Source organism: Triturus cristatus, chromosome 1_2 (assembly GCF_964204655.1).
Source record: "Triturus cristatus chromosome 1_2, aTriCri1.1, whole genome shotgun sequence".
Classification (NCBI taxonomy): domain Eukaryota; kingdom Metazoa; phylum Chordata; class Amphibia; order Caudata; family Salamandridae; genus Triturus; species Triturus cristatus.
The window spans coordinates 707,974,336-708,001,321 of NC_140580.1; the positions used below are offsets into that span (position 1 = coordinate 707,974,336).

Consider the following 26,986-nt stretch of genomic DNA (forward strand, 5'->3'; position numbering starts at 1 on the left):
CCCTAATCATTTTTAATCAACTCTATCACACATGAAATACCACCCGACGTAGACTCTACCTTGCACTCATCATACCGCATACCAACAAAAGATCTCCACCAAAGTGACCCTTCGGGGGACCCATTGAGCATTGCAGCACTGGCACAATGAGGAGCAACAGCCCTATAATGAGGAAAATAAGCTAGTCAGAATGCGTCCTCCCCTCTCACGCTACTACCTCCCCTAAGGTGGGCTACCTGATGTGAACATGAATTTTGGAATTACACAATCTTAGTTTTGGCAGAATTAGGCTTTCCGGGTCAGGTATATGCCCACTTCCCACAGGAAGTGGTCATATAAAGGGTGAAGTCACCCTAAAGGTAAGTAGCCCATTGGCTACTACCTGTCACTCCCTGTAACACCTCTAAATTGAGTATTTAGGTTGCACCCCTGACACCAGGAACTTAGATTAGACGGATCAAGAAGAAAGGACATAGAAGAGCCGTAAGAAAAGCGAGAACTGAAGAGTGAACATGGAGTTTTGGTGCCAAACCCTGCCTGCGTGCACCAGTCTTGACCAGTGACTTTTCCTGCAGCAGACCGGCTTCCAAGAACCTAGCGGTTTACAAATTGCCAGAAAATCTTCCTTGGAGCAGAGGAGATTCTCCCTTGTAGTCTCCAACAAGCACAGCCCGATATGGTTAAACCGGACTCCCACTGCACCAAGACCAAGAAAGGGATGTCAGCACCGCAGAGACCCACTTCCAGAGTGGCCCACCAGTCCGGAGATTTGCACCCTCAACCAATGTGACTGACTACCGCAAAGCTCCAGGATGCACAGAGCCCACCTGACCTTACCACTCTGCACCCGAGCGCCCCGGCCCGGGTACAGATGAACTGCCTGTGTCATCTTGTTCTCCCGACCTTTGTGACCTGAACCCCTCCATTGGAAGCTCTCGGACTTGTCCCCAAGTCCTCCTCTGCAGCCTGGTTCTATGTTATGCTACTGTAATTTGATATTGCTCAATGACTCGTCCTCAAAGGAACATCTCGGCACTTGGATAGCAAGTCAGGGTGGAATTTGCCATTAAAAGAGCCAGTTCTTCCGATGTCTTTTCAAGCCTAAGAACTTGGTGCATGCCCTGATATGAAGGGGGAGCTTATTCCAATGATGAGGAACAAGATACGAAAAGGATCGTCTGCCATATTTTAGAGTTCGAATATGTCGTGGGTGAAGGAGAAGCTGGTTAATTGATCTGAGGTTTCTTTGAGGAAGATAAGGCACTAGTTTATCCTGCAGATATCTTGGTCTTTTGCCTGACCTAGCTTTAAAGGACAGACAGAGCAGTTTACAAATTGCTCTTTTCTTTATGGGTATCTAATGAAGGGTCCTAAGCAGGGGAACAGACGTTGTGCCCGGTGTTTGTTTATTAACTAGTTGGGCGGCCGTATTTTGCACCACTTCTAATTTTTATAGAAGGAATTCATTGGGTGTTGTGAGTAGCGCATTTCCATAGTCCAGGTGGTTGATTATAAGTGCCTGGACAAGGTTCTTCCAGGAGGACACCAGAAACCACTGGAATATCTTCTTAAGGAGACGCATTACCCCAAAGCATGTGCCCCAAGAAGCTATCACCTGCTCTTCCATCAATAGTTTGTATATCAAAATGCCTAGATTTCTTGGTGTATTCTTAGGAAAGGGAGCAGGGCGGAGCTCCGTGCGCCACCAAACAGTTGGCCAAAGGGTCTGTGCCTTTCCAAACAGTAGAATCTCAGTCTTATCCCCAAACAACTGAAGGCAGTTTAGGGAATTCATGTAGCAATGTGGCCTCCCTTGTTCTTACAGGCATAGCATGCACAGCTCCCAACCTGACCAGCAACTCTGCACTCGGCCACCCAGGGCAGATAACGAACAACTGCTGGTGGTACTTTTGACCTTGGCCCCCTACTACCCAAAGGTCCCAAGGAGACCCCAGAAACTGATCGTAAATACCTGTATGCTATCTATGCCCTTTCTCCCATAGGAAAGCATAGCACATAAAGGCGCATTTAAGTAACTGTTTTACTTACCTGGAAAATGAAAGATTTTAAAAAGTACTTACTTGTTAGCAAAGTTCTTGATGTAAAAATGTATATTAAAATACAGCTTATTTTTCTAGATTGGTCTCCGATTTATTCTTGAGTGTGTGTCTTATTTATTGCCTTTGCAAGTACAACAAATGCTTAGCACTCCATCTGATAAGCCTAACTGCTTGCCCACAGTACAACAAAAGAGAGCATCTGGGTTATCATTTATGCCTCTACAAACCAGTTGGGGTTTGCCTGGACTCCAGAAAGGTAGAATTGTCCAACCGCTAAAGAAATTTAATCTAGATCCCATTGTTTTATCAAATTTTAGGACCCTTTCCATTCTCCTTATGTTAGCTATCATTCTGGAGAGAATGGTGGCACTCCTGTTTCAGGAATACCTACAAAACCATCAGCGTTAGTCACACACCCATTCAGAATTTCAACCTTGATATAGGACTTAGACTGCCTTATTTAGGTTTTAGCGTGCTCAGCATAGCTAATGTTGAGGTGTTGGGATGGGGAGGGACATGCCTTTGGTCAATGCCGAAATGCTCTGCAATGTTTGACATTTTGGGATATGATCTGTTGTTTTATAGGCTAGTAATAGTGTAATGGAATTAAGCGGCATGAAAAGCATTATTAACAACCTGACCTCCAAAAATGCACGTTTCCAGGCAATGCTAATATTTCTGCTTCACTAACAGATCAAGGACCTGTGTAAAAAAAAAAAAAATGTATAAAGCAAAGCATGATTTCCGATAAAATTATAGGAAGAACTTAATCTATGGGCTACACAACTTAATAAAAAAATATTGGAATTTAATAACTCGAATGTATGAAAATCCAGGCAAACATGAATTTAATGTCATTCCAGCTGAGAAGTGGTCCAATTTTGTTAGGTCTCTGTATTTCAACCCTAATTTATCCTATTGGGAGCCCAACTCTTCAAACACTGACCATATTCAGGTCTCAGAGAAATCTGTGGTTCAAAATCTGAGCCCTGGGCACACACCCACGACACTGAGCGTGAATGGAATTCCAATTAATCTTTTATACTAGGTGCTAATTTTTGTCTCGATCTACACAACCATCCTTTTCTCTTCCATGTTTTGAACAACAATTGGTTCCTCATTCATGGAGAGGATTAGTCTTACACCCTTTAACCTAACTTCAAAAAAAGTGATAAGACTGACCCAACATATAATCGGACAATCACCCTGGTATGGACTCTAAACCGTTTTTAAAAAGTACTTCTCAAAGATCTAGAGATTTGGGTGGATAAGGACAATGTATTGAGAGTTTGTCAATCAGGATTTAGAAACGGTTATGAAACTATCAATGGCATACATCATAATAAATAATAATAAACACCTTAGCGCAACGATGTTCCAAAACACTCAAGTAGGTGTTTCCTGGACATAATTTCAGCGTTTGACATGTGTACCAGGACAAATATGACAGAAACAATGCATTTCAGGCATTTTGACTAATCTACGTAGGGCTATTCGACATCTACACTGAAATGTCTGGGTATGTGTCATGGTGGGCTACGGCATAAGTGTGGTTAACAACATAAGCACCAGTGGTGGCCTGAAGCAGGGTTGTTTTCTGGACCCACTTCTGTTTAATTTATACACTGCTAATCTGTGGACATGTTTAAATGGTTTAAGAAATTTTTTAGCTAAGTTGCGTGTCGAGCATGTCACCTTCCTGCAGTATACAGGTGAGATATTCTTCCCTGACATACCTGCGCTTGGCCCTTGACAGTCTGAATGAGTACCATATAATGACTTAACTTTATGATTAATAATAAAAAAAAATATTGTATAGTGCAGCAAATTGTGCTTTGAGCTGGAGGATGGGAGATAAAAAGATTGATTGTGTACATCCTCTCAGTACTTTAGGGAACTAACCCGATCGAAGGACGGACACCAAAACACACCTAAATAGCATGAAATAAAAACTTCACTGTATGCTTTAAGAAGACTGCATGTGAACTTAGTTAGCCCTATTATAGCAAAGCTTTTGGATATACTTTCCCTTCCAAACTCTAGTACACCAGCATTAGCCAGGTTTGAATTTGGGCTTATTAGTCTGCCTTATATACATGATTTGCAATTTATGAACTATTCAATTATTATGGTAAAAAAACAATACGTCAAGGCTGTATATTTGGGAAAAGAACACAAGGTTCCATTGTTTGATGCAGTTGACTTGTACATACCATTTGTAAGGAGAGTTTTACATATGATGTATACACTTTGGATTTGGATCCTAGTTAGAATTAGTGCAAATAATCCTTTAGTTACTCAATGACATCATTTTATATATATGGATTGTTTTTCTACCCAATTTAATGATTGTTGTTAACTTATTTGTTTTTGCAAATGTATATTGTGATGGTTTTAGTTAATCAACAATACATTGATATTGAAATAGGCATAACAGAAACGTTTGAATAGACAAAAAGATGGCAGTTGAATCGAAGATTTATATGCTTTTATAAAGGCCCAGCCAAAATGAAGGTTTGAATTATCAGTTTTTGTAAGATGAAGGATATTGTTTTCCATTGTTGCATCTCAAGTTTTCTGTTGCCCTTTATTTATAACTGGAGGGGTTTGGTATGAATAGCTTTAGTGTCTCATGTCCTAGCACTCTCTTATGTTGTTTACTGACTATTTTAGGCTCGTCTGTTTTATGTGCATTAGCTTCCCCTCCCTATCTTGATGTAACCCATTGCTTGTGTAGTTGGGATCAGTTTGCTATATTAATGATTAGTGTATAATATAGCAATAATATTCAAGAAAGATTTTTTTCCAATTGATAATGCTTAGAAGGTATTGTGTAGCCATCAACCAGAAAAAAATACGATTTTTCAAATAGTATCCAATCTGTGTCCTGTTCCCCTCTAACTCAATTGGCTGTCCATTGCAGCTCCAGAGCTCAGTTAAACAACATACCTAGAGGAAATATTATTCACTCGTTCTTCTTCTGCAGTGTATGTTTTTCCCCTGTTACTTTTTTGGGAAATTAGAGTTTAAATTGGATGAAATGGAATGTCATTTAGAATCCGCCTTTTTCAAAATTTGGACTTGCCAGGTAGCGTTACTCATGATTCTGTACTTATAATTGATGACCTGGTTGTGAAATGTTATCCAATAGTAAATTGATAGTTGTATTGACCCTTCTGCCAATTTTCTATTCTGTCCTAACACACTTTACAGTTTATTCCCTTTTTTAGGATGAACATGTTATTACATGTTCATCTTAAGAAAATAACTATTAAAACATTCAGGATGAAAAGTGAGACTGGTTTTTTTGGACTCTCGATTGCAGATTCTGCTAAAAACCTGAGGGTTCTTTGCATATTTTTGTTATGGAACTGCAGGTAACTATTAGCAACAAAATACGACAGTAATTTGCACAGGTTCTGCTGTCGCCCAACAGCTTTCTAAAATATGAGGGCCCATAATTTTCAAAAAGAAAAAGAAATCCACCCTCTCTCCTTTGAAAGCCTTCACAACAGAAATATGAAAAGCTGTTTCTTCTAATACATTTCTGTAGAAAGCAAAGCAGTTCCTATTTATTGTAGTATCCCATTGTATCGCACTCTGATCCCCATTTCTTGCCTACATTTATTTATTCTAGTAGCTCATTAAGACATTTCAAATATTTATCCCAGCATTACCATCATGTCTTCCATATCAGGCTCTGTCCATCTAACTTCTTCATGCCTGCTTCTCAATCTATGCCAGAATTGTCATTTTCTAACATTACTCTCTCTTTCTTCGCTCTCTCTTTCTTTCTCCATTCTACACCATCAGATATTGAAGATCCCTATGATTGCCAGAAGTGCAGAATGAGTTTTCCCACCTTGGATGACCATCGGAAGCACATTCAGGAGGTGCACTCAAGAGAATACCATCCTTGTCCCACATGTGGAAAGATCTTTAGTGCACCATCTTTGCTTGAGCGTCACATGGTTACCCATGTCGGAGGCAAGCCGTATAACTGTGAGATCTGTGATAAAGCTTACCAGGTAAGGTGTACATACCAAGGTTTACTTTTGTCCCATCTGGCCATGGCCAGTCATTTATCATCTGCTGAAAGTAGTTTACCTCAGCAAAAATTCCATCAGTGTATGAACATAAACCATGATGTATTTTATTGTAGCAGACCTGCGTGAGTACTCCTAACATTCGTATACCTCATGATATCTAAATAGTGATTTGTTGAATCTCATTTTTCAGTGGAAGCCCTTCAAATAAATTCAGATTTACAGATACTGATACCCATGAGCAAAAATCTGACTACTTTACACATCATCTTGACTCAGATGTTAAAATAGATTTTAGTGTCCCAGTTTTGGTGGCATTTCAAATGCTTAAACATGCTTTAGTGGTCAGATAAGTTAAGCAAGCAGTGAGTGTGACCTGACTTGTAAAACGGCTGTGAATTAAATTATGAAGCCTTCATACCAATATGGTTGTAAAGTAAACTGCTTTTGTTATTTATATTATGGAGTTAATCTGGTGTTTTAGTAATCTCATGTGAGTTTAATATTTTAATTGAATCTTATTGTGCAAATATATATGGCCTGCTTTAGTTTAATACCCTTTATTTGGTGATGAAAGCGTAACACAGGAAAAATATTAATTTAAAACTTCTTTACCACAGTCCGTGTCTAATTCATGAATTAATTGAATTGTGAATCAAATCAAAATCTAATACTCTCCTATTTAGAATTTTAATATATAAAGATAACTGAATAATTTTGTTTTATATAACGTGGCTAATTATATGAGTACATTTGGTACCAGAATATATATTGCTTGTGACTACTGCTTCATCTTGTGTACAGAGGGGGTTGTAGAGATGGTGTATCCTTAACTCGCATCATTCACCAACCTCTGCCTACTTTCATTGTCATAGATTCGACCTGTTTTTTAAAACATAGTTTTATTGAATTTTCCACATCATGATAGTTTCAAGCTTTGATGATTAATGACTATTTCCCTATGATAAAATAAAGAGAACCAAGGCAAACTAACCAGTAGCCAACTCAAACCATTCAAATGCGATCAGTACTGTCTCAAGGTCAGGACTATTTCAATAGACTACTAAAGAACTTGTGCTTACTCTTGACAAAGAGAGAATGGTTCAAGCTTGGACCGACTTTTTCTGCATTACTCTTCACAAGCCAAATCTAGAGGTAACAGCATTGACAAAGAATATTTTGTTCAGATGTTTGCAGTCAACATCTGGAAAAAAACATGTGGTGGAGCCTCTGAAAGCATCTGGAGGAAAGTGTTTTTGGGATAGATGTCATTATGTTTTTAGACTGTCCAGTGTTAAAGGTGGCATTCGGTCAAATGCAGTAGATTAATTTACTCTTTGAAATTTATCAAGGAGAAAAAGACACTATAATCCACATTTGATACTATGAACCATGATTCCCTCCTATGCAACATGCAAGATATTCCAAGTATTGTATGCAGACCAATAGGGTAATAATATTGAAGAAACAAATATCCGAATTGAAAAATCAGCAGCACCTTGAAAACCCTGAGAGATTTGGTTTCATGAGTATTTTTTTCATGTTAAATAAGCCTCCTGGAATCCTTGTTGAGTAAGAGGATTCTCAGTGTCTGTATTATATTCTCTCCGTCAACTTGATTACAAAAGCAACAGTTGTATTACATCAGTATTCTGTGAATTAACCTAGATTAATTAGGCCACAACAGCAATAGTCGTATTACATTACTTTACTTGGAATTAACCTAGATGAACTTAAGTAAAAAAATCATGCATACGATGCTATATCAGTATGCTTCAAATTAAGTGCTGTCCATTTTGTCCTCAAATTCTCTTCCCATCCATCTTTTTGGAGAAAGCTATATTACAAACAGACACTATAACAATCATGTACTATCTTGACAAACAAGGAGGCCCACTGCTCATGACCCGAAACCTCCATATACTAGCAATCCATATTTTAAGTGTGAAAACATTGATCAAATGGGTAAACCAAATATCAACAACAAAGTCATTGCAGATGTTTTCACCCAATGTAGAGGTTCACAAATAGTCATATAGCCATGACTGATCATGCAACGTGGAGTTTCATGTCATTACAGAAGTGGAATTGGGTAAATGATCTAGATTAATGAATTATGGGGCTATGCACTATTCATTGAATGTCCTGTCATGTGTCTCCTGAGATCAATATTTATGAATGAATGAATGATTCATTAGTATCTGAAACCTTTGGAAGGTAGGACAGTAAAGCAAAAGACTTTACCATAAATTAACTAAAGTAATAAGAAATACCATTAATGTGTTACAAATGCTTTGGCTTCAAGGCGCATGCAAACTTTTCAATTTCTACATAGGCGTATAATTGCAATTAGTACTTAATATCATGTGACAGAAATCCAGCATGTGAAAAACAAACCATGTTATCTTGACATAATCTATCATTAAAGATTTCCCTTACAGCTCCATAATGCAGCAAATAATATCCCCACCAACAAACACAACCCAAGACTGTTTTTTATCTATTTTAAGATAACTATGGGGAGCGAAGGAGAGCTCGGCACCCTTTGTGACAGTCCTGTTACTTCCATTTAGGGCTTCAGCCTAGGGCATTCTCAAAACAACAGACTAAGACAACCACATTCTGGATAATTTGTGGATGTGAGGAAACAAGGATTGCAGATTCAGAAACTCTCCACAGCCTGTCCCAGAAAAAGCAAAACAAGGGAAGAAATGGTATTTAGCTAACTACATATCAGCTTGCAGTAAATAGCCTGGCTTATGGAAGCAGACAAACAGGACTTCACTTTGAAGCGTTAGGTATTTATGTCTCAGCAGTGAGGAGTTGATGCTAAACATAGTTACATTTAAAGGGCTAGTAGTCTTCTTACCAATCTTGAATTGTACTACTGGTCTGTGATGTGGAAGAGTAAGATTTAGTGCAGCAAAGGCTACTGGTGAGTAAACGTGGCATTTGTTTCATCTCAGTAGCTCAAGTAAAGGAGAAAGAAATAGGAAAGGTAGTAGAAAGATTTGTTTGTTTACATCGCATGTATATGTTCTGTATTAAGTCAGTGCTCAAGTTTACACGGGATATCTTCGCAAATTGCCGCATAGGTTCAATTAAGCCATTACATATTCTAGTGTTTTCCTCAATTTAACCATGGTTTTACTTTATTCTTTCAGCAACTATCTGGCTTATGGTATCACAATCGCACCCACCACCCAGACATATTTGCTGCTCAAAATCGTCGCTCTTCAAAGTTTACCTCCCTTCTCTGCCTCTCTTGTGAGAAAGGCTTTCCCACAGCTTCAGCACTCCAGAAACATGTCAAGGAAGAGCATGCAGGTGAGAGAGTAAATGTATTGAGCAAATAAAACCCATTTTTGTATAGATTGTTTTTGAAATGTGAAGCAGATGAAGCAAAAAAGTGCATTAGGGGTTATGGTAAAAGTTGTCACATTACAAATTCTCATAAATTGTTTTCTTTTTAAATGTCTTTCTAGATTCAAAAATCATTTTGAGCAGTTTGGTTGTTTCATTTACTGCATGATAGCAGTGTGATAACTGTGTTACTTGTAATTAAATAGTGTTGTAAGTTATGTTTGTCACTAATTTAGCCTTGTGCAGACTTTCTTTCATATTTGTTTTTCAATCCAAGGCATGATAGAAATGATTTGTTTTCCAAACTTGAGGAAAAAATATAATTGGATTAACCTTCACATTCAAAAACTGTTTTCTATAAGGAAATCTTATATGCTTGAAAACATGGAATATTAACAAAACACATTTCAAGTTAACTTAGCTATATTTGTCTATTGGGTTACTTATGTTGTGATCCAAATGTGTGATTTGTTTACATGCAGATATGTGTTTTCCTTCATGCTCCTTGACGCATGTGTGTGTTTGTCTTTAAACCAAAGGTTACAGTGACATGAGGTATACAGTGAAATATAGAAAAAAAGTCCTTTTATTTAAAAAACACCCGAGAAAATTCTGTGAAAAAAAGCAAGGTTTAAAGGAATCTTCTAGTTGAGTAATGTCAGTCATGGCATAACTTTTTAATCCAAAACTCTGAAATTCTCAAGTCATAGTTCAGCGGATTCACTATAACTTGCGAGATGTTCAATGACATAATTGATGACATCACAAATAACATCTCAACTTACATCATTGACGATACCACTGATGACATCATCGAATAGATATAACGATTTGTTAAATGCTTATCATACTGGAAAGCACTGTCAGGGGTATGTTCAGACAAAACTTTTTGTAGCGTCTGTACTGCTTATTGGTGCAAGCTTTACAACAAACTTACCCCGTAATGGGTGTTGGGCATTTAAAAGAGAGTACGTTCTCCATGAAGGTGTATGAACAAGGCGAAGACTGTCCGCAGCAGGGACTTGCCAGCCTGTGTTTCATTGAATAACTATGAAAGGTTGCCTATCCACCAATAGTTTAATTCAGGGCAAAGTCTGTGCTTAATAGCTTGACTTCCGAAGCAAACTTGATTGCCTGGGGGACTTGCCTCTCCAATAGTTGCTGTGCATAGAGGTGAAGACTGTCCGCACCAGGTACTAGCGTACCCATGCTTGATTGCCCATAAGAGGTTGGCTATTCCTGAAGGGCTAGGTTTATGACGAAGGCTGTGCATATTACAAGCTTGTTCTCCAAATCGGTTTGGTGTCTGCATGGAATGTTGCTGACTTGATGAACATAGCTTAAAACATTAACACAATGCTTAGAATAATAATAACATAACTTCTGCACAGGAATATTTGCATATTATAAAAGTGCACTGTATATTCAATTTGTTTAAATCACTACATGACTTTTCATTCATGTCACCTTGTTTACAGTAATGTACAGGTAACACATTTACTGAGAAAGGTAGCTTCAATTATTTCTCATAGTGGATTGTTCTCAAAACATCGATTTAAGAGGCAACCTTTCTGAAACATATCTCTAAGTCTTCCTATATGTGCTCATAAGATACCTTGTTTTTCTGAAGTATTGTTTGGATTAAAACCCCTACTATTATTTATAATGAGCTCTTTTAAAAAAATTTTATCAGAGTTCTCTTCAAGTCAGCACTATTGGTAATTTGGACAGGCACAAATCTACATTCAGGTTAAATTATGCATTACGGGATTCTGTGCCATTCACTTATGACTTCGTTATATGAAATTATGTACCGGTGTATACACTAATTTGAGTAGCAGTAGGTTTGATGATTTCATCAATGATGTCATTTGAGATGTCATTAGTAATGTCATCAACTGTATCACTTAACATGTCATAAGTAATGCAATATGTGATGTCATAAGCAGTGCATGGCAAGGCTACAAGTTATAGTTAGCTCACTGAACCATTAATTAGACCCACATTTCAGTGTTTTTTTTTATTTAAAACTGTCCATCATTACGGACATCACTGAACTACTGCATCATTTTAACCTTTGGTTTTTCCAGTGAATTTCTTGGGTTTTTAATGTAAAGTAAAATCTAGGTAAGAATGCTAGGCATAATGCCAATTATGCGTTTAGATTTTGTAGTGAATTTTCTGTAGTATACTTTAATGTTGAAACTTAACATGTCTTAATAATTTTATCAATTCTGTTCACTTTGCATGCTCTTGTGGTACTCTTGTAGGAGGTATGCAATACAAGGAACCCGCTGGAATTCCATGTGGGTTTTTCTTCCTTGTCTGGGTGCTTCTGGAGTACCGTATCAATAACAAAAAAACATTAAAAAATAGTGTTTGGTATCAAATTGTAATTTAAAATTAACTTTCACGCTAATCTTTCCTAAATGGATCAATTCATGAAGATCCCTCGACTCCTATTGTTGAATTTGCCTCGCTTTTTGGGGTTGGGGCTCCGTGATACCTGAAAATAGTTCCACAGGACCTATGACACACACATAAAAGCCATTGGATTGGTTGAAATCGTTGTCTTGCTCCATTTACAGGAATTTTCCACCCTTTCCACCTCAATTGGGAATAACACTTTGCTTTGCCCTCCTGTGTTTTTTTGCACTTCAGTAAACTTTTGAGGGATTAAACATTTAGAATGCCATCTGAAGAGGAGAGAGAAGACATGGGAGCAGGAAGAAATTCCACCAAGGAGTCGCTTGTCTGGCAGCCCTTCACAATCCCTACAGGGAAGAAGGTGTCCGCCAAAATTGTAACCTGCTGAATATGTGAGCATTACTTCTCATGGGGGATTTCTAAAAAGTGCTCCCACAGGGACTGTGGAAGCACATGAGATCATGCGACCACAAAAGCCTTGCCAGAGCAAAGCGGGAATGTGATGAGAGGGGGCATCTACATCCACCTCAGGACTCTCCATCAGACCTGGAGGCACTGTCCCACCAGAAGTGTTCCAAGGACGCAGCCACGCAAACAATGCTTAGCAGCACATGAAAATGTACTGTGGGAAGTGCAGCAAAGTAGTGGTGGTTAGAGAGCAGAGTGCGTCAGTTAGAGATAAGTTGGTCCTGGCACACCAGTGCGGAAAGGAAAAGTAAGGTTTCTTGTGTTTATCTCCAAGTTCAAATGCCCTCTTTTTAAAAGTTTAATCACTCAAAAATTTCTAAAAATAATTTCTAAAAAAAGAACCCCTTTCTTCATTTAAAAGTAGAACAATGTATTGTTTTTAGTCATGTGTGTCTGTTTATGCCAGTGTATCATAATAGATTGCTGTAGCAGTCTTTAAATAAATATAAAAGGTAAGCCTAATGTAATATGTGTAACTAAAAAACAAACACTTATAATAATAATAATTTCTGCCAGATTTACTAAGATTTTGCTTCAGTTTGGCAATACTTTTTAAGGGACACCTGACGCAAAATTCAGGTTGGTATTTATAAACCAACAGAAATCATTATTTGATTTGTGTTGATTTGAAAGCAAAAGTAATGCTGCACATTGCAATTCGCTGTCTTAGTGTACTTTGTGTAAAGTGGGTATACCATGGGTGGTGTATGGGCATTCCTGTGCTTCCACCTATGGATTTTGGTGCAATTTTATGTCTACAAAGACATGTAGATATGGATTTGCTCCAAAACTCTATGCCTTGGTGAGGCTGGTGTAAGGAAGAATATGTGATTCATTCTGCAACATACATTAAATGAGGAAATTGCCCTGCTGCAGGCACCCTTTTTGGGCAGGAAAACTATCATCTGCATAACTGTGACATTTTTGTATTGTGCCACAAAGGCGCATGTATTGCTGCATGCCTGCAGAAAGTATGCCAGTCCAGAGAGAGTGCAGAACTGTGCCACTTCTTTGTACATATAGTACAGCGATACAGTACTGGTTAAATAACGCCTTTCCATGGGTATTTATCCAGTACTGTGCAAGTAGTTCAGGACCAATCTAAATTGTATAAAAAAAATAATAATAATCTACTCCAACCTTCCACTCAAAGGACATGTAAGAAAGGATAAGAAAATGCATAGTGAGGGTTTCACACCTAAGGGAGCTTCAATGAGCTATAGTGAGACTAGCCTGGCTAGCCGCAAAGGATTCAGTAGAGGACAAAGGCTGAGCCTAATGCGAACTTGGGCGCCTAATGGGCTGTGGGTGTCATGAAGACAACCTGTACAAAGCGAAGGCAGTGCATTGCAGGGCCTTGGCCACCCACGTCTCACTGATTGCACACAAGAAGTAATCTATCCTCAAAGCGTTCGGCACAGAATGAAGGCTATGCATAGTATGGGCTTGGCCACTCTGTGGGACTTCTGCATCTAGAAGGAGTGGGCTCTCCATTAAGAGTTTTACACAGGGCAAAGGCTCTGCATTGTATGGGTTAGGCTACCCAGATCTCATTGATTATGCACAAGAGGTTACATACCTGCAGAGGGTCCGATACAGTGCAAAGGATGTGTGTATTAGGGTCTGGACCACCTGTTGGGACTTTGGTGTCTGCAGGGAATGGGCTTTCTGTGACTAAAATCTGATTGTTGTGATGTCTCTAACATGCAAGACTGCGGCTTAGTCTGCGAATATTGTGGTAGCCTCTTATAAATGTCTTCTATCATTTCTGCACTTTTTTAAGCATCTGCATCGGTACTTGCACCAGTCTCTTCGATGATTGTACCCATTCATCTTTTCTTTTTCTATCTACTAATTGTCTAGGTGCTTGACTCCGAACTTCATACTGATCATATTGATCACAATATTCATCCTCATCATAATTAATATATTGGATGTATCACTGCTCAGGGTGTGTTGCTTTACCTTCTTCCTCTGCTCCCTCTTCATCTCTGAAGAAGGCCACACATTAGGATAATTACTGGCATCCTGTGGATAGTCCTTTAACAACTGTTTTGCTTCTTCATCCAATCCTGAAGAACCATCCCACATTAAAAGTCTTGATGGTTGCATTGCAACAGGCAAACCTACGATTGCTTGCAGTTGTATGTTTGGATGTTCCACTCCCAACATTGGAGTTGGAAATACCTTCATTTGACCCAGCAAATATCTTGTTGACAACAGTGTCTTTATTGTAGTTTTCTTCAATTGAAGATATAATCGTCCTCAACGACCAGTCCATTGTTGATCGCATCTTTGTTATTCTGCGACATTCTCCCTCACGGCGAGCTCCGTGTCTACGGTACTTTCCCAGACAATGGTGATGATTTCCTCTAAGGCGATGATCTCATCGACTGTACTCCTCTTTTCGACAATGACGCCTATGTCAGCGGTTCCCCACTTACTTTCAGTACAGCTTTTGTTTACAAGCCAACTGCGTACCTTGAGTGTTATGTTTACCACCCAATGACGCTGATTCTCTCTTCGTCGATGGCTTGTTGTCACTGCTCTTTGAAAACCACACGTGACCAGTCCCTGGAAAGACCTTAAGCATCTTCGCTTGAGTTCCTTCATCACTAAGGGCCACGCTCCTGTCTTGTTGCGTCTTGGCCACATCACATTTCTTGCATAGCCTCCCACTAGAACATGGCTGACCAGATATCTCACTCTTAAAGGCATGGTCAGGGGGTCCTTTTTTAGGTCGAGCCTAGAGCAGCGTATGCGCTGCTGCTCGACTTTTAGTAAGGGGGATTTCAAAGTGCTACCCTGGCCTAAAGCTTGCGTGCATGTGCGCGTGAACGTGCGCAGCCGCCATCTGCCTTTCTTATCTCATTAATTTACATTTACGAGCCTTCATGGCTTATAAAGTGCTTCGCACACAACTCCCTCCGCCACTCTCTCCCGCTGCAGCCCCCATCTATGCATTCGCAGATAATATAAATATAGCTTGCTTTTTGCGCAGAAGTTTAGCAAGTTTGCATTCTTTGAAAGAGCTGCTTGGGGGCCAGTTTAGGGATCGGCTGCTTTCTCCCAGATACAACAGGCGGGTTTGCTCGAGATGACACCACGAAGGAATCCATGTCAGATTTAGTAATGTTTATGTGAACACCACAGAGAAGGCTTGTAAGAAACACATGTTTTCCGTTTGCATGAGGAACGAAGCACCATAACCGCTTGCAGGCTCAGATGGTGGCATGACTCTGTGGCCCTTCTAAAGGGGCGACCAAGCCCCGGTATACAACAACCTGGCTTAGGCACCGCTGGAATCTTTCTTTCCGTAGACACACTTATGCTGGCTTATCTTCAGATGTTTACCCCTGTGTTTTATCTTTATAGCTGTGCTCTGCGAGTAGGCAGTGCCCTGGAGCGTGCAGTGCCCTGCGTGGCACCCTGCTGGCACACCTCTCCTAGGGTTTTTTGCATCACACACGAGCTGTCGAATTTAAAAAGAGCGCAGTGCCACACATTCCGATGAGTGTGTCAAGTAACAGGACTTGTTGCTGTGTTTCCCACAAGTCACACCCCCCTCAGTGGAGGGGTGTCTGTATCAAGTGTCTTAGCTCACAGATCCCACACTGAACCCGCAGGGAACTAGGACATTTCTGCTTCTCTCCGTTTTGGGGATAGTTTATTTTTCTAAATGGGGCCAGGCTTAGTATTTTTACACTTTTATATTGTTGGCACTGGAAAGTTACCAAATTGCTGACAGCTATTCCACGCCTTCCGATGTCAGAATGTGCCCTGTACAAATGATATAAATATACTTACACACACACATATACAAGACAAGTCAAAACTTTTGTATCCGATCTTTCAACAAAGGTCCTACCATCATTTTTTCACACCGACCTTTCATTGTGTGGCAGACATACTTCCGTATACTTTTTAAGAAACATCTGGCTTTAAACACAATAAACTTGATTTGCATCTATTTATTGTGCTTCACGCACTGCACCACTTGTGTTTTTTTCCTTCCCCCCCGTCATCAGCGTCTTTGAGGTTTCCTGTTCTCAGCTTACTTCATCCCGCAACCCTGCCCAGCACCGCTCTATCAGTCTAAGAGGTCACATAACTTCATGGATGTTGTGTGTTTCGAAATATCCCTGGTTAAAGAGCTGCTGTCTGAGTTGTAAAGCTAATGGGTGGAAATAACACACTGTTATATCTGCTCCAAATTCTAAAAACTGCATATGTGCAGGTATTAATGAAAAACGTTCTGAAACTTCCCTAAGCATTTTGCTTCGCATTTTTAATTTGAGGCAGAGGTGCTAAAAGTAAGATACTCTGGAAAAGACATGCCCATGTATACTTACACACACACACGCATGTGAGAAGCATTGTGTCAGCTAAATGAGCACTGTATCTGTGCTCTCCTTAAGTGAAACTTTGAATACAGTGCGTGCGCTCCCAATAAAAACTGCACACGCCGTTCTAATGCATTTTTTAAAAACATATCACCCTTTTCAAGTGTGAAAGGTTGGGACAGAATGCAAATGAGAAGTGAATGGTTTCGGAGTTATGACGTGTGATGCGAGCACAGGCATCTTTGCTGTTTTAGTTACTTAAAGGTGCATTCCTTCAGAGGCGTGCCGGTCTCCTGGCCCTTCGTTGCTTGGTATTGGATGCCTCGCCACTTTCTTCCTACTTGAGGGCCCGGAATAGAACAGAGTGGGCTTGTGTACTGGCCTGCCTCTAGGCGCTTCGTGGAGGGGTGATGCGCAGGGTTGCCTGGGTTGTGGTCTTAGGACAGAGGGGTTGTGTGTCTGCTGGTTTTTTTCACTGATTTGTCTGCCTAGGAACAGTCAAGATGTATGCATTCTTTAAGGTACAGTCCTTCTGCTGTTTCTTACACACACTCACCCAGCACCATTTCCATGCACAAAAACTATTCACTCTTTCTTTCACACCCAGTGTGTAGTAATTGTATAGCTCTTCAATACCTGGCGGCACAGCACCCAGGATAATGCGGTGCACGACTAAACTCTTGTTCGGTCCCAAAAGCGAAACCTATTGGCTATGCCAATGCTTGTCCTGCTTGGAAGTCACCATCCTTGACTCCCCTTTGCTGGAAGTTAATGGCTTCTTTTGATGTTTTGAGTCTTTCTCCGTCATCTCCTCCAAAATTGCAAGAGCTGAACCTCTTTTTACGATCGTTCAAGGTATTTGTGGAAAAAGTTCTTACATATTTCATACTCAGTAGGCTTATGGTTGGGTGTAAACAATAGAAGGCACTCAGAGTGTGGATCATCCACATATATTTTCCTCTTTCCACAGGCTTTACAAGCCCTTAATAAAAATGTTGTACTTGTAATCTCAGCCATGGTCCTACTGTGCTGAATTTTTGTGACAGTATCTGTCAAAAGATCTAATACAGAAACGCTGCCATGGGTTCCTCACACTGAATGTGCTTTAGAAAATCTGACAGTTGGATGCCTCTGGCAGGGCAACATCTGGGTCAGGTGGATTCTGATTGGCTGCAGTTTGAGTCATGTATAATGATGTGGATAGGAAAGAAAATAATGAATGTGTTGGTTCTGCTGTTTTAACATTATTACCTGTTAGACAGGTGAAAACGTCAGTTAAAACTTACCATTTTAAACAAGCAAAACCACTGACATTGAGCAGTTCTAGTTCTCTCACGTAACTAAACTTGTGCCATAAAGTAACTATAACTAACTCCCCTGTCATGCACAGAGTTATCATCAATAATGTCATTTCAGATGTTGCATTGATTTTATCAGTGGTGTCATAGAATGTCATTAATGATGTAATATGTAATTACCAGTGTATGGCGAGTGCACACGTTTTAGTTACCTTAGGGCAGGGGTTACTGGTGCTCTATAATATCTGGATAGGAGCTTTTCCTTCTGAGACTATTTTTTCCTCTTTGTTGTGAAATTGATCAGGAAAATGTTTGAGGGGGCTTATATCTCTCTCACATCAGAAAAATGGGTGAAAGGCATTGTAGAGCACGGTTATCGCCTTAAAATACATGCCACTCTTCCCAACATTCCCTCTCACTTACAAGCTCAGTAAAAACACACCCACCTCCCCCAGGAAGAGGTGCATTCATTCCTACAAAAGGGGGACATAGAGCCTGTACCGCAACAACACCAGGGCACATGGGTATACTCACTGTACTCACCCACCAAAAGACCGATTCCTCACACAAGGTGTACTATCTCAGGCCCCTTGACTACTGCATCCTGTCAGAACAATTAAGAATGACAAAGGTGCAAGAGGTCATCCCTCTCCTGGAACAAGTAGACTTTGTGATGACACTAAATCACAAAGACTCTTTTTCCACATTCCCCTCAACCCCACTCATTACAAGCACCTTTGCTTCGTGATAAGTTGCCTTGATTACCAGTACAAGGTATTGCCTATCAAGGTCACTATTGCCCCAAGGATGTTCACAAAATGTCTGGGAGTGGTCTTGTTACACCTTCGCTGCCATTCATATATTCCCATACTTCAATGTCTGAAAGAGACACGTTAGTGATAGATTCCTTACCTTAAAATATCCCCAGGCGTCAGGCTGGATCCAGAGAGTTTTGCTAGCAGTACCCCTGTGCGACAGTAGGTGGCGTTGTGCGGCTCCGTGTCTGTCGCTGGCATCATAAGCGCCGAGATGACGTCACGGAGACTACTTAGGCGCCACCCATGCGCAATGACTTCAGTTTTTTCTTTTTCCGCGCCAGCAAGCGCAGATCCAGATAGAGCACGTACCTTAGTCACTTTTTGACTACCCTCTTTTGAGACTTTTGTCTCCTTTTTTCTCCTTGGTGCACGTAGGGATGCCTGGATTTAAGTTGTGTGGGGCCTGCCGTCGCAACATGTCGGTGGCGGACCCCTATGATGTTTGCCTCTACTGCCTGGAGACCCACCACGACTCCCGATCCTGCCGGGACTGTCTGGCCTTGGCCCCGAAGGCCTTGAGGGAGCAGGGCCGGAAGTTGCTGGAGGCCCGGCACTCGTCCCAGTGCCGTTCCAGGTCCCGGGACTGTTCCTGAGAACGCTCGCGGGGCCGCAGTCGTCGCTTCTCAGGCTCCAAGTCTTTGCCCTCGGATTCGGGTAAAGTCGAAGAAGCGAGTTCGCTCTCCGACGTCCCCCCATCGGTCCTCAAATGTGGACGAGGTGGAGCCTGGAAGTCCCGCGGCCTACCCGCCTTACCCGGGTCTGTCGGCGACTCCCGAACAGGTTCACGAATTTCTTGCTACCTTGGACCGCCTTTTTAGGCCTCGGGTTCCCGCCGGTGCACCTTCGGGCCCCGCAGTCCCGTATCCGGATCCTGTAGGGTCGCCGACGGATCCAGCTTCGTCGCCACAGGATCCTGCGCCATTGGCTCCCGCCCCGCCGCCACAAGGTCCAGCGCTGCCGGCTCTGGCCCCGGCACCAACCTCGGCTCCACCTCCGGCGCCGCAGTGTGTGCTATTTGTCCCGCCCTTGCCCCGGTTCCAGGACCATTTCTTTCCTACCTGGGATCCGCATTGGGACACAGTGCCGGCTCGGCCTCGGCCGGTGCTGTCCTCGGCGCCGTTTCCGACGCCGTATGTTCCTTCTCCGGCTCTAGCTCTGCCGCCGCGGTCTGTTCCCCATGCAACAGAGGTGGAGGACGACTGGGAGGGGTCCGAGGACCCTCTTGCCCATCAGTGTGACTCCGAGCAGGACTGGGTGGACGACTTGAAGGACGCCGGTGACCTCGACGTCTCTTCTGACCCGGGGTTTGCCTCTCCCCTGCCTACCATGGAGGAGGGCGCCTCCTACATGATGGTGCTCCGTCGGGCAGCAGTGGTCCTCAACCTCAATCTCCCTACAGTGGCCCTCAAAACTAATCTCCTCACTGAGGTGCTTCAGACAGCGTCCACTTCGTCGGAGCCCCTGCTCCCCTTTAACGACACCCTCACTGACGCCTTGTTGGGCACTTGGTCGCGGCCAGCCTCGGGGGCCCCTGTGGATAAGAATGTCACCAGGCGTCACCGTCCGGCACCTGGTGACCCTGCTTTTCTGACCACTCATCCTATGCCTGAGAGCCTGGTCATCCAAGCCTCGACCTGACAGAGTGCTTTTCCTATGGCCCCGCCGGATAAGGACTCTTTAAGAAGCTGGAGCAGTTCAGTAAGAGGTTGTTCTCCTTGGCCAGCTTGGGGCTGAGGTCCGTGAACACTGCTTGCTTATTAGGCCGCTATTCCCAAGCGGTGTGGGATACAGTTGCGCAGGTGTTGCCTCGGTGTCCTGAGGAGATCCACGCTGTGCTGTCCCAAGCTGATGCTGAGGGTAAAGATGCGGCTAAGTTCGCCATTCGGTGTGGTTTGGACACCGCGGACTCACTGGGTAGGGCGATTTCTACGACTATGGCACTGCGACGCCATGCCTGGTTGCGATCTACTGGGTTCTCGCCCGATGTCCAGAGCTCGCTCATGGACATGCCCTTTTATGGCACTCGCCTGTTTGGCGATAAGGCAGACAGTGCACTGGAGCGTTTTAAGGACTCGCGTGCTACGGCCAAGTCCTTGGGTCTTTCTGCGAAGAGCCCGGCCACTCATGGTTTTCGTTCCTTTCATGGCCACGGCAGGGGCGCCAAGGCACGTTCCTTCACCAAGCCTGTGCAGAACCAGCCTCAGCGCTGGGAATCAGCGTGGGGGTCAGCCCACCTCTGCCCCGCTGCTTCTACCTCCAAACCTTCCTAATCCGAGCTTTGTGGAGCACCCCACGCTGGTGGGTGGCAGGATCCGCCACCACCTACCCCACTGGCGGGATATCACATCGGACAAGTGGGTGTTGCAGATCATCCACAGGGGTTACTCCCTTCCCTTTCAGTCCTCTCCTCCAGCCATGCCACCTCGGTGCCACCGCATGTCGGGGGATCACTTGGTACTTCTCCAGCAGGAAGTCACAGCCCTCTTGGCCAAGGAGGCCATCGAGTGCGTTCCTGGGCTGGAAGTAGGGAGTGGTTGATATTCCCACTACTTTCTGGTCCCCAAGAAAGTCAAAGGGGGCCTGCGCCCCATCTTGGACCTCCGGAACATCATTCGCTTCCTCCGGAAGGAGAAGTTCAAAATTCTGACTCTGGCTCAGGTCCTGGCTGCCCTCGACCCTGGATGGTAGCGTTAGACTTGCAGGAAGCATATTTTCACATCCCCGTCCTACCGGCCCACCGGCGTTACCTGGGGTTTACTGTAGGCCAGGAGCATTTTCAGTTTGCCTTGCTCCCCTTCGGCCTTACCAGCGCCCCTCGGGTGTTCACGAAAGTGATGGTGGTGGTCGCGGCTCACCTGCGCAGGTCGGGTGTGTCAGTATTCCCTTACCTTGACGACTGGTTGTTGAAGGCGGGCTCTCCCCAGGCAGTCGTCAACCACCTTCAGACTACGGCCGACCTCCTGCATATGCTGGGGTTCTCCATCAACGTGCCGAAGTCGCACCTGAGCCCCTCTCAGAAGCTCCCCTTCATCGGAGCGGTTCTGGATTTGACGCTGTTTCGGGTTTATCCTCCCGAGCAGCGAGTCCGGGATATTCAGGCTATGATTCCGATCTTTCAGCCTCTGTCCCGGGTTTCAGTCAGGATGACCCTCCGGGTTCTGGGCCTGATGGCCTCCTACATCCTGCTGGTAACACTTGCCAGATGGCATATGCGGGCTCGGCAGTGGGACCTGAAGTTCCAGTGGGCGCAGCATCAGGGCAACCTGTCCGATAATGTCCAGTTCTCGGAGGGTACTGCACGGCAATTGCAGTGGTGGCTCACGAATCGCGATTGGGTCAATGGCAGATCCCTCTCCCTTCCCCAACCGGAGCACACAGTGGAGACGAATGCGTCCCTCCTGGGATGGGGAGGCCACTTGGGAGAGGCGGAGATCAGAGGCCTCTGGTCTCCAGCGGAGTCCCGGCTCCATATCAATCTGTTGGAGCTTCGGGCGATCCGACTTGCACTGAAGGCATTCCTTCTCTCTGTCCGGGGAAGTGTGGTGCAGGTGTTCATGGACAACACCACCGCCATGTGGTATTGCAACAAACAGGGCGGGGTGGGGTCCTGGACCCTATGTCAGGAGGCTTTGCGCCTCTGGACATGGCTGGCACATCAAGGCTGCACCTTGATGGTTCAACACCTGGCAGGTTCTCTGAACGCCAGGGCGGACGAACTCAGCCGCAGGTGCATGATGGATCACGAATGGCGTCTTTACTCGGACTTGGCGCAAGGTCTCTTTCATCAGTGGGGAGAGCCTTGGTTAGATCTATTCGCCACCGAAGAGAACACGCAATGTCTTCAGTTTTGCGAGTTGGAATTTCCTAGGCAACGCTTTTCGTCGCGAGTGGAGTTGCGGTCTATTGAACGCCTTTCCGCCTATTCCACTTCTGCCCAGAGTGCTGAAGAAGATTCGGCGCGACCTGGCCCAAGTCATCCTTCTAGCCCCGGATTGGGCATGAAGATACTGGTATTATGAGCTACTCAGCATGGCGATCAATCACCCGATCCGACTGCCTCTTCGGGAGGATCTTCTTTCGCAGCAGCAGGGGACGGTTCTCTACCCGAACGTGTCCAGCCTCCACCTCCATGCGTGGAGATTGAGCGGCGACAGTTGACAGCTTTTGATCTTCCTCCCGAAGTCTGTATTATCATTCTGGCAGCCAGGCGTCCCTCCACTAAAACGGTATACGCCTGCAGGTGGAAAAAGTTTGTGGCATGGTGCACAGCTAAGGCTGTGGATCCCCTCTCTGCCCCTCTTTCTGAAGTCCTTCTGTTCCTTCTTTCTTTGGCCCTGCAGGGCTCTGCTTTGGGCACTGTCAAAGGTTATCTTTCGGCCATCTCCGCCTTTTTACGGCTTCCAGATCAGCTTTCTCTTTTTAAGTCCCCGGTTGTTAGCCGTTTCCTAAAAGGCATTACGCGCACGTTCCCTCCCATGCCATTCATAATGCCTCAATGGGACTTAAACCTTGTCTTGACATATCTGATATCCCTTCAAGCCCCTTCATACCTGTCCTTTGCATCTTCTCACTCTCAAGACGGCTTTCCTGGTAGCTATCACTTCTGCCAGAAGAGTGAGTGAGCTCCAGGCTCTTTCTTCCAAACCTCCTTTCCTTTCTGTTCATCCGGACAAGGTGGTTCTGAGGACCCGCCCTTCTGTTTTTGCCAAAGGTTGTCACGCCCTTCCACATCGGGCAGACCATCACTTTGCCCACCTTCTTTCCGCCTCCGCATCCTTCGAAAGAGGAAGAGAGGCTCCACCGTCTGGACCCAAAACATGCGCTCTCGTTCTATCTGAAGCGCACACAGCAGTTCCGGGTGGATGACCAGCTCTTTGTTGGCTACGTGGGTGCCAAAAGAGGTCGGGCTGTGCACAAGCGGACCATCTCCCGGTAGGTCGTTCTCTACATCAAAGCCTGTTACTCGTTGGCTAAGAAGAGCCTCCTGGGGGCTGCGGGCCCATTCTACCAGGGCGACCGCAGCCACTACTGCCTTGGGACGCGGCGTCCCCTTGCAGGACATTTGTCAGGCAGCTACGTGGGCCTCGCTGCACACGTTTACCAAGCATTACTGCCTTGACAGTCAGGTCTGGAGAGAGGGTTTCTTTGGCCGTTCTGTTCTCCATGACTTTCTGCTGTAATCTATTCGCAGACCTACCACCGGGTTTGGTATTGCTGCGGTATCTATTCAAAGGTAAGGAATCTATCATTAACATGTCTCTTTCAGATGCACAAGTTACTACTTGTGTAACGATATATCTGTAAGAGACATTAGTTAGTGATAGATTCCTTACCGCCCCACCCATCCTCCTCGTTCTGCGAACTGATTTTTAGGGTTAAGGTCATCCCTTCAGGGCCCTACTTTATTGGCACCAGTGGTCAATTTCTTGCATGGCTCTGCGTTCCTGGCGTGGAAAATCATGTACAGAACTAAGGTCCGCGCGCATGGGTGGCACCTAAGTAGTCTCTGTGACATAATCTCGGCGCTTACGACGCCAGCGAGGGATGCGGAGCCGCACGACGCCACCTACTCTCGTGCAGGGGTACTGCTAGCAAAACTTTCTGGATCCAGTCTGATGCCTGGGGATTTTCTAAGGTAAGGATTCTGTCACTAAGTAATGTCTCTTACAGATATATCGTTGCACAAGTAGTAACTTGTGCGATTGGTTGATCAAGAGCAGCAGCAAAATACACTGCAGAATGCACACACAGGCAACAAAATCCCTCCTTCACACACTGGGTATTACCATAAACTTCACAAAGTCCCCTTTTCTGCCACCACAGGTGCAGCCTTTGCCAGGCTCTATTCTCGGCACACTCACTGCCAAGGCATATCCCAACCAGCAAAGTGTTGCCAGTCTACAGCAATTACTGCCTCTTTTTCAACCACACCATTATATTACTGTGTGCAAAAACATGCGCCTTCCAGGAATTATGGCATCTTGATAGCCATATGCTCAGGTACAGTGGGAATATCTAGTCTGCTTCAGTCCAGAACGCACCACTGTCTGCAATGGTGAACATCCATCAACATGGTGCGAGGCAGGCCTTTTGCAGGCATTCATTTTCAGTACCACACAATACATTGCCAATGGCTCTCTCAATGTCAGGGTCACCACATCAGCTTAGAGCTCCTGTAGCTCACTCTCAATGCTTTTCTTCAGCTCATTCGAGCAAAAGCGGTTGTAATCGAAACAGACATCATGACAGTGATGTATTAAATACAGAAATAGGGGTCAGTCATTCATCTCACTTCTCTCAGCTAGCACAGAGCATCTGGCACCGTGGCTTCGCCTCAGGATTTACCTAATGGCGGATCATTTTCCAAGAGTGGCCAACAACTTTGCAGAGCTACTCAGCAGGATGCATCAACAAGTCCACGTGTGGGAACTCCACACCCAAGTCCTTCACACATGGTCCAGTCGTGGGACACTCCATAAACTAAGGCAAATAACTCTCACCCTCGTTCAAATAGCTCCAACCTGGGCTAAACACAACCCAGGTACTCCACCTTGCTAGATTTCTCCTTCTGATTGATACTTATAATCACAAATTCCCCATCTTTTCACTGTATCAGAGGCCTCGAACTCGATCTGGAAATTTTCAAGCAGCATACCCTGCATGCCTGGTAGGTGGCATCATAGGGCTCTCAGCTGACATTGTTTCACTCTGGAAGTGACATGCGGCTCCCTATATGACCGCCACCCATGCATGCTGACTTCAGTTTCGTTCTTTCTGCCCCACCAGACATAGATCTGGAGCAACCCCTCAATTGTTTGAGACCCATTTTACCTCAGAAATTTACAGTGTGCAAGGGAAATGTCACCTCTCAGAATGAGAGGTTTTAAACCTTGTAAGGCCTGGTGCGTGATGAGTCCTCATCCTGTTTGCCTGTGGTGCCTGGTAGTCACGTCTCTAAGGCCTGCAGTGACTAAGTTTCAATGAACTTGAAGGCCGTATGGGACGACAATGCAAAACTGTATGTCACCAAGCTCCGGAACACTCTACTTCAGGAATGGTCCACGTCCAAGGGGTGGTCCCATTTCCGGTCCAGAAGTCGCAGGTGTCTATCTCTTGGTTGATTTTCTTTGCGCTCCAAATGGTTGTGTTAGTCGAGGAAAAAAATGCAGAAGATCTAATGCAGAAGATCTAAGCAGGACTCTGCCCCTCCTCACCACTCATGCTCTTGAGAAGGCACAAGCACGTCACTATGCCTCTTGATCTCACTCCTGAAGTCGGTCGAAGTTAGAGTCCATCTAGCAGCTTTTTCCTGTACAATTCAAGTTTCCAGGGCCGTCTGTTACACCGAGGCAGATCCAAGCGACCCAGTGCCATGCTCTGAATCTTTGAATCCCTTCTGCCTCCTGCTTGTGCTACTCCAGGCCCTAAGGAGCTGAGAGATATTGGATCTGGGATACCACCAATATGTTTGCCCTCTGCACCAGGTGTACCCTCTGACCGCTACACTGGGCCTTCACCATGTCTTGTACCACCTCCAGCTCCATGATCCTTGACAGTTTCCAGAGCATGGATGCCAATGCTGACTCCACAAACTCCAGAGCAGGAGGTGCCCATTGTGCTCTCCCACTCCAAGGCGTGGCTTGGTTTCCGTCAAACCGCAGCCAGGCCGACTTAATGTCCCACCTCCACAAGGCAGATCAGTGCATTCCTTTTTCCGGACAGATTCCAATAATGACTATGATTAGGAGATAAAATTGGCCAACCCTACCACAAAAAAAACTAGTATGATGACCTCCAGGATGCTGGTGGTCTTGACACTTCTCCTGATTCTGGCCTTATCTCTTACCCAACTATAATACCAACACAGGGTCAAGTACATAATTATACAAAGCATAAATAATACACAGAGAAAATAATACTATAAAAGAATTAAATATAGTAAAGAAACAACGAATCATAAGAAATTGAAAAAAGAATATTGATACCCATACAAAATATATACGATTTTTACTAAGAACATGATGTAAAAAGACAATACAATCTTAAACTAACGGTGCTCACACAATTACACAAAAACAAGATCAGAAAATACAATTAACAGTGTAAACAGAGAAACAATAGCAGAGGCAGATCAATTCACAGAAAACACTGATTGGACAAAAC

At 43.9% G+C, this 26,986-nt stretch overlaps 1 protein-coding gene across 1 annotated transcript in view; it reads left to right on the forward strand.

Moving 5' to 3' along the window:
- Positions 1-26,986, forward strand: part of ZBTB40 (zinc finger and BTB domain containing 40) — a 345,823-nt gene that overhangs the window by 233,122 nt on the left and 85,715 nt on the right. Inside the window, exons 14-15 of the mRNA XM_085608585.1 lie at positions 5,874-6,088; positions 9,271-9,433. Of these exons, the coding sequence (XP_085464711.1) occupies positions 5,874-6,088; positions 9,271-9,433 (378 nt within the window). The remainder of the gene's footprint in view (positions 1-5,873; positions 6,089-9,270; positions 9,434-26,986) is intronic.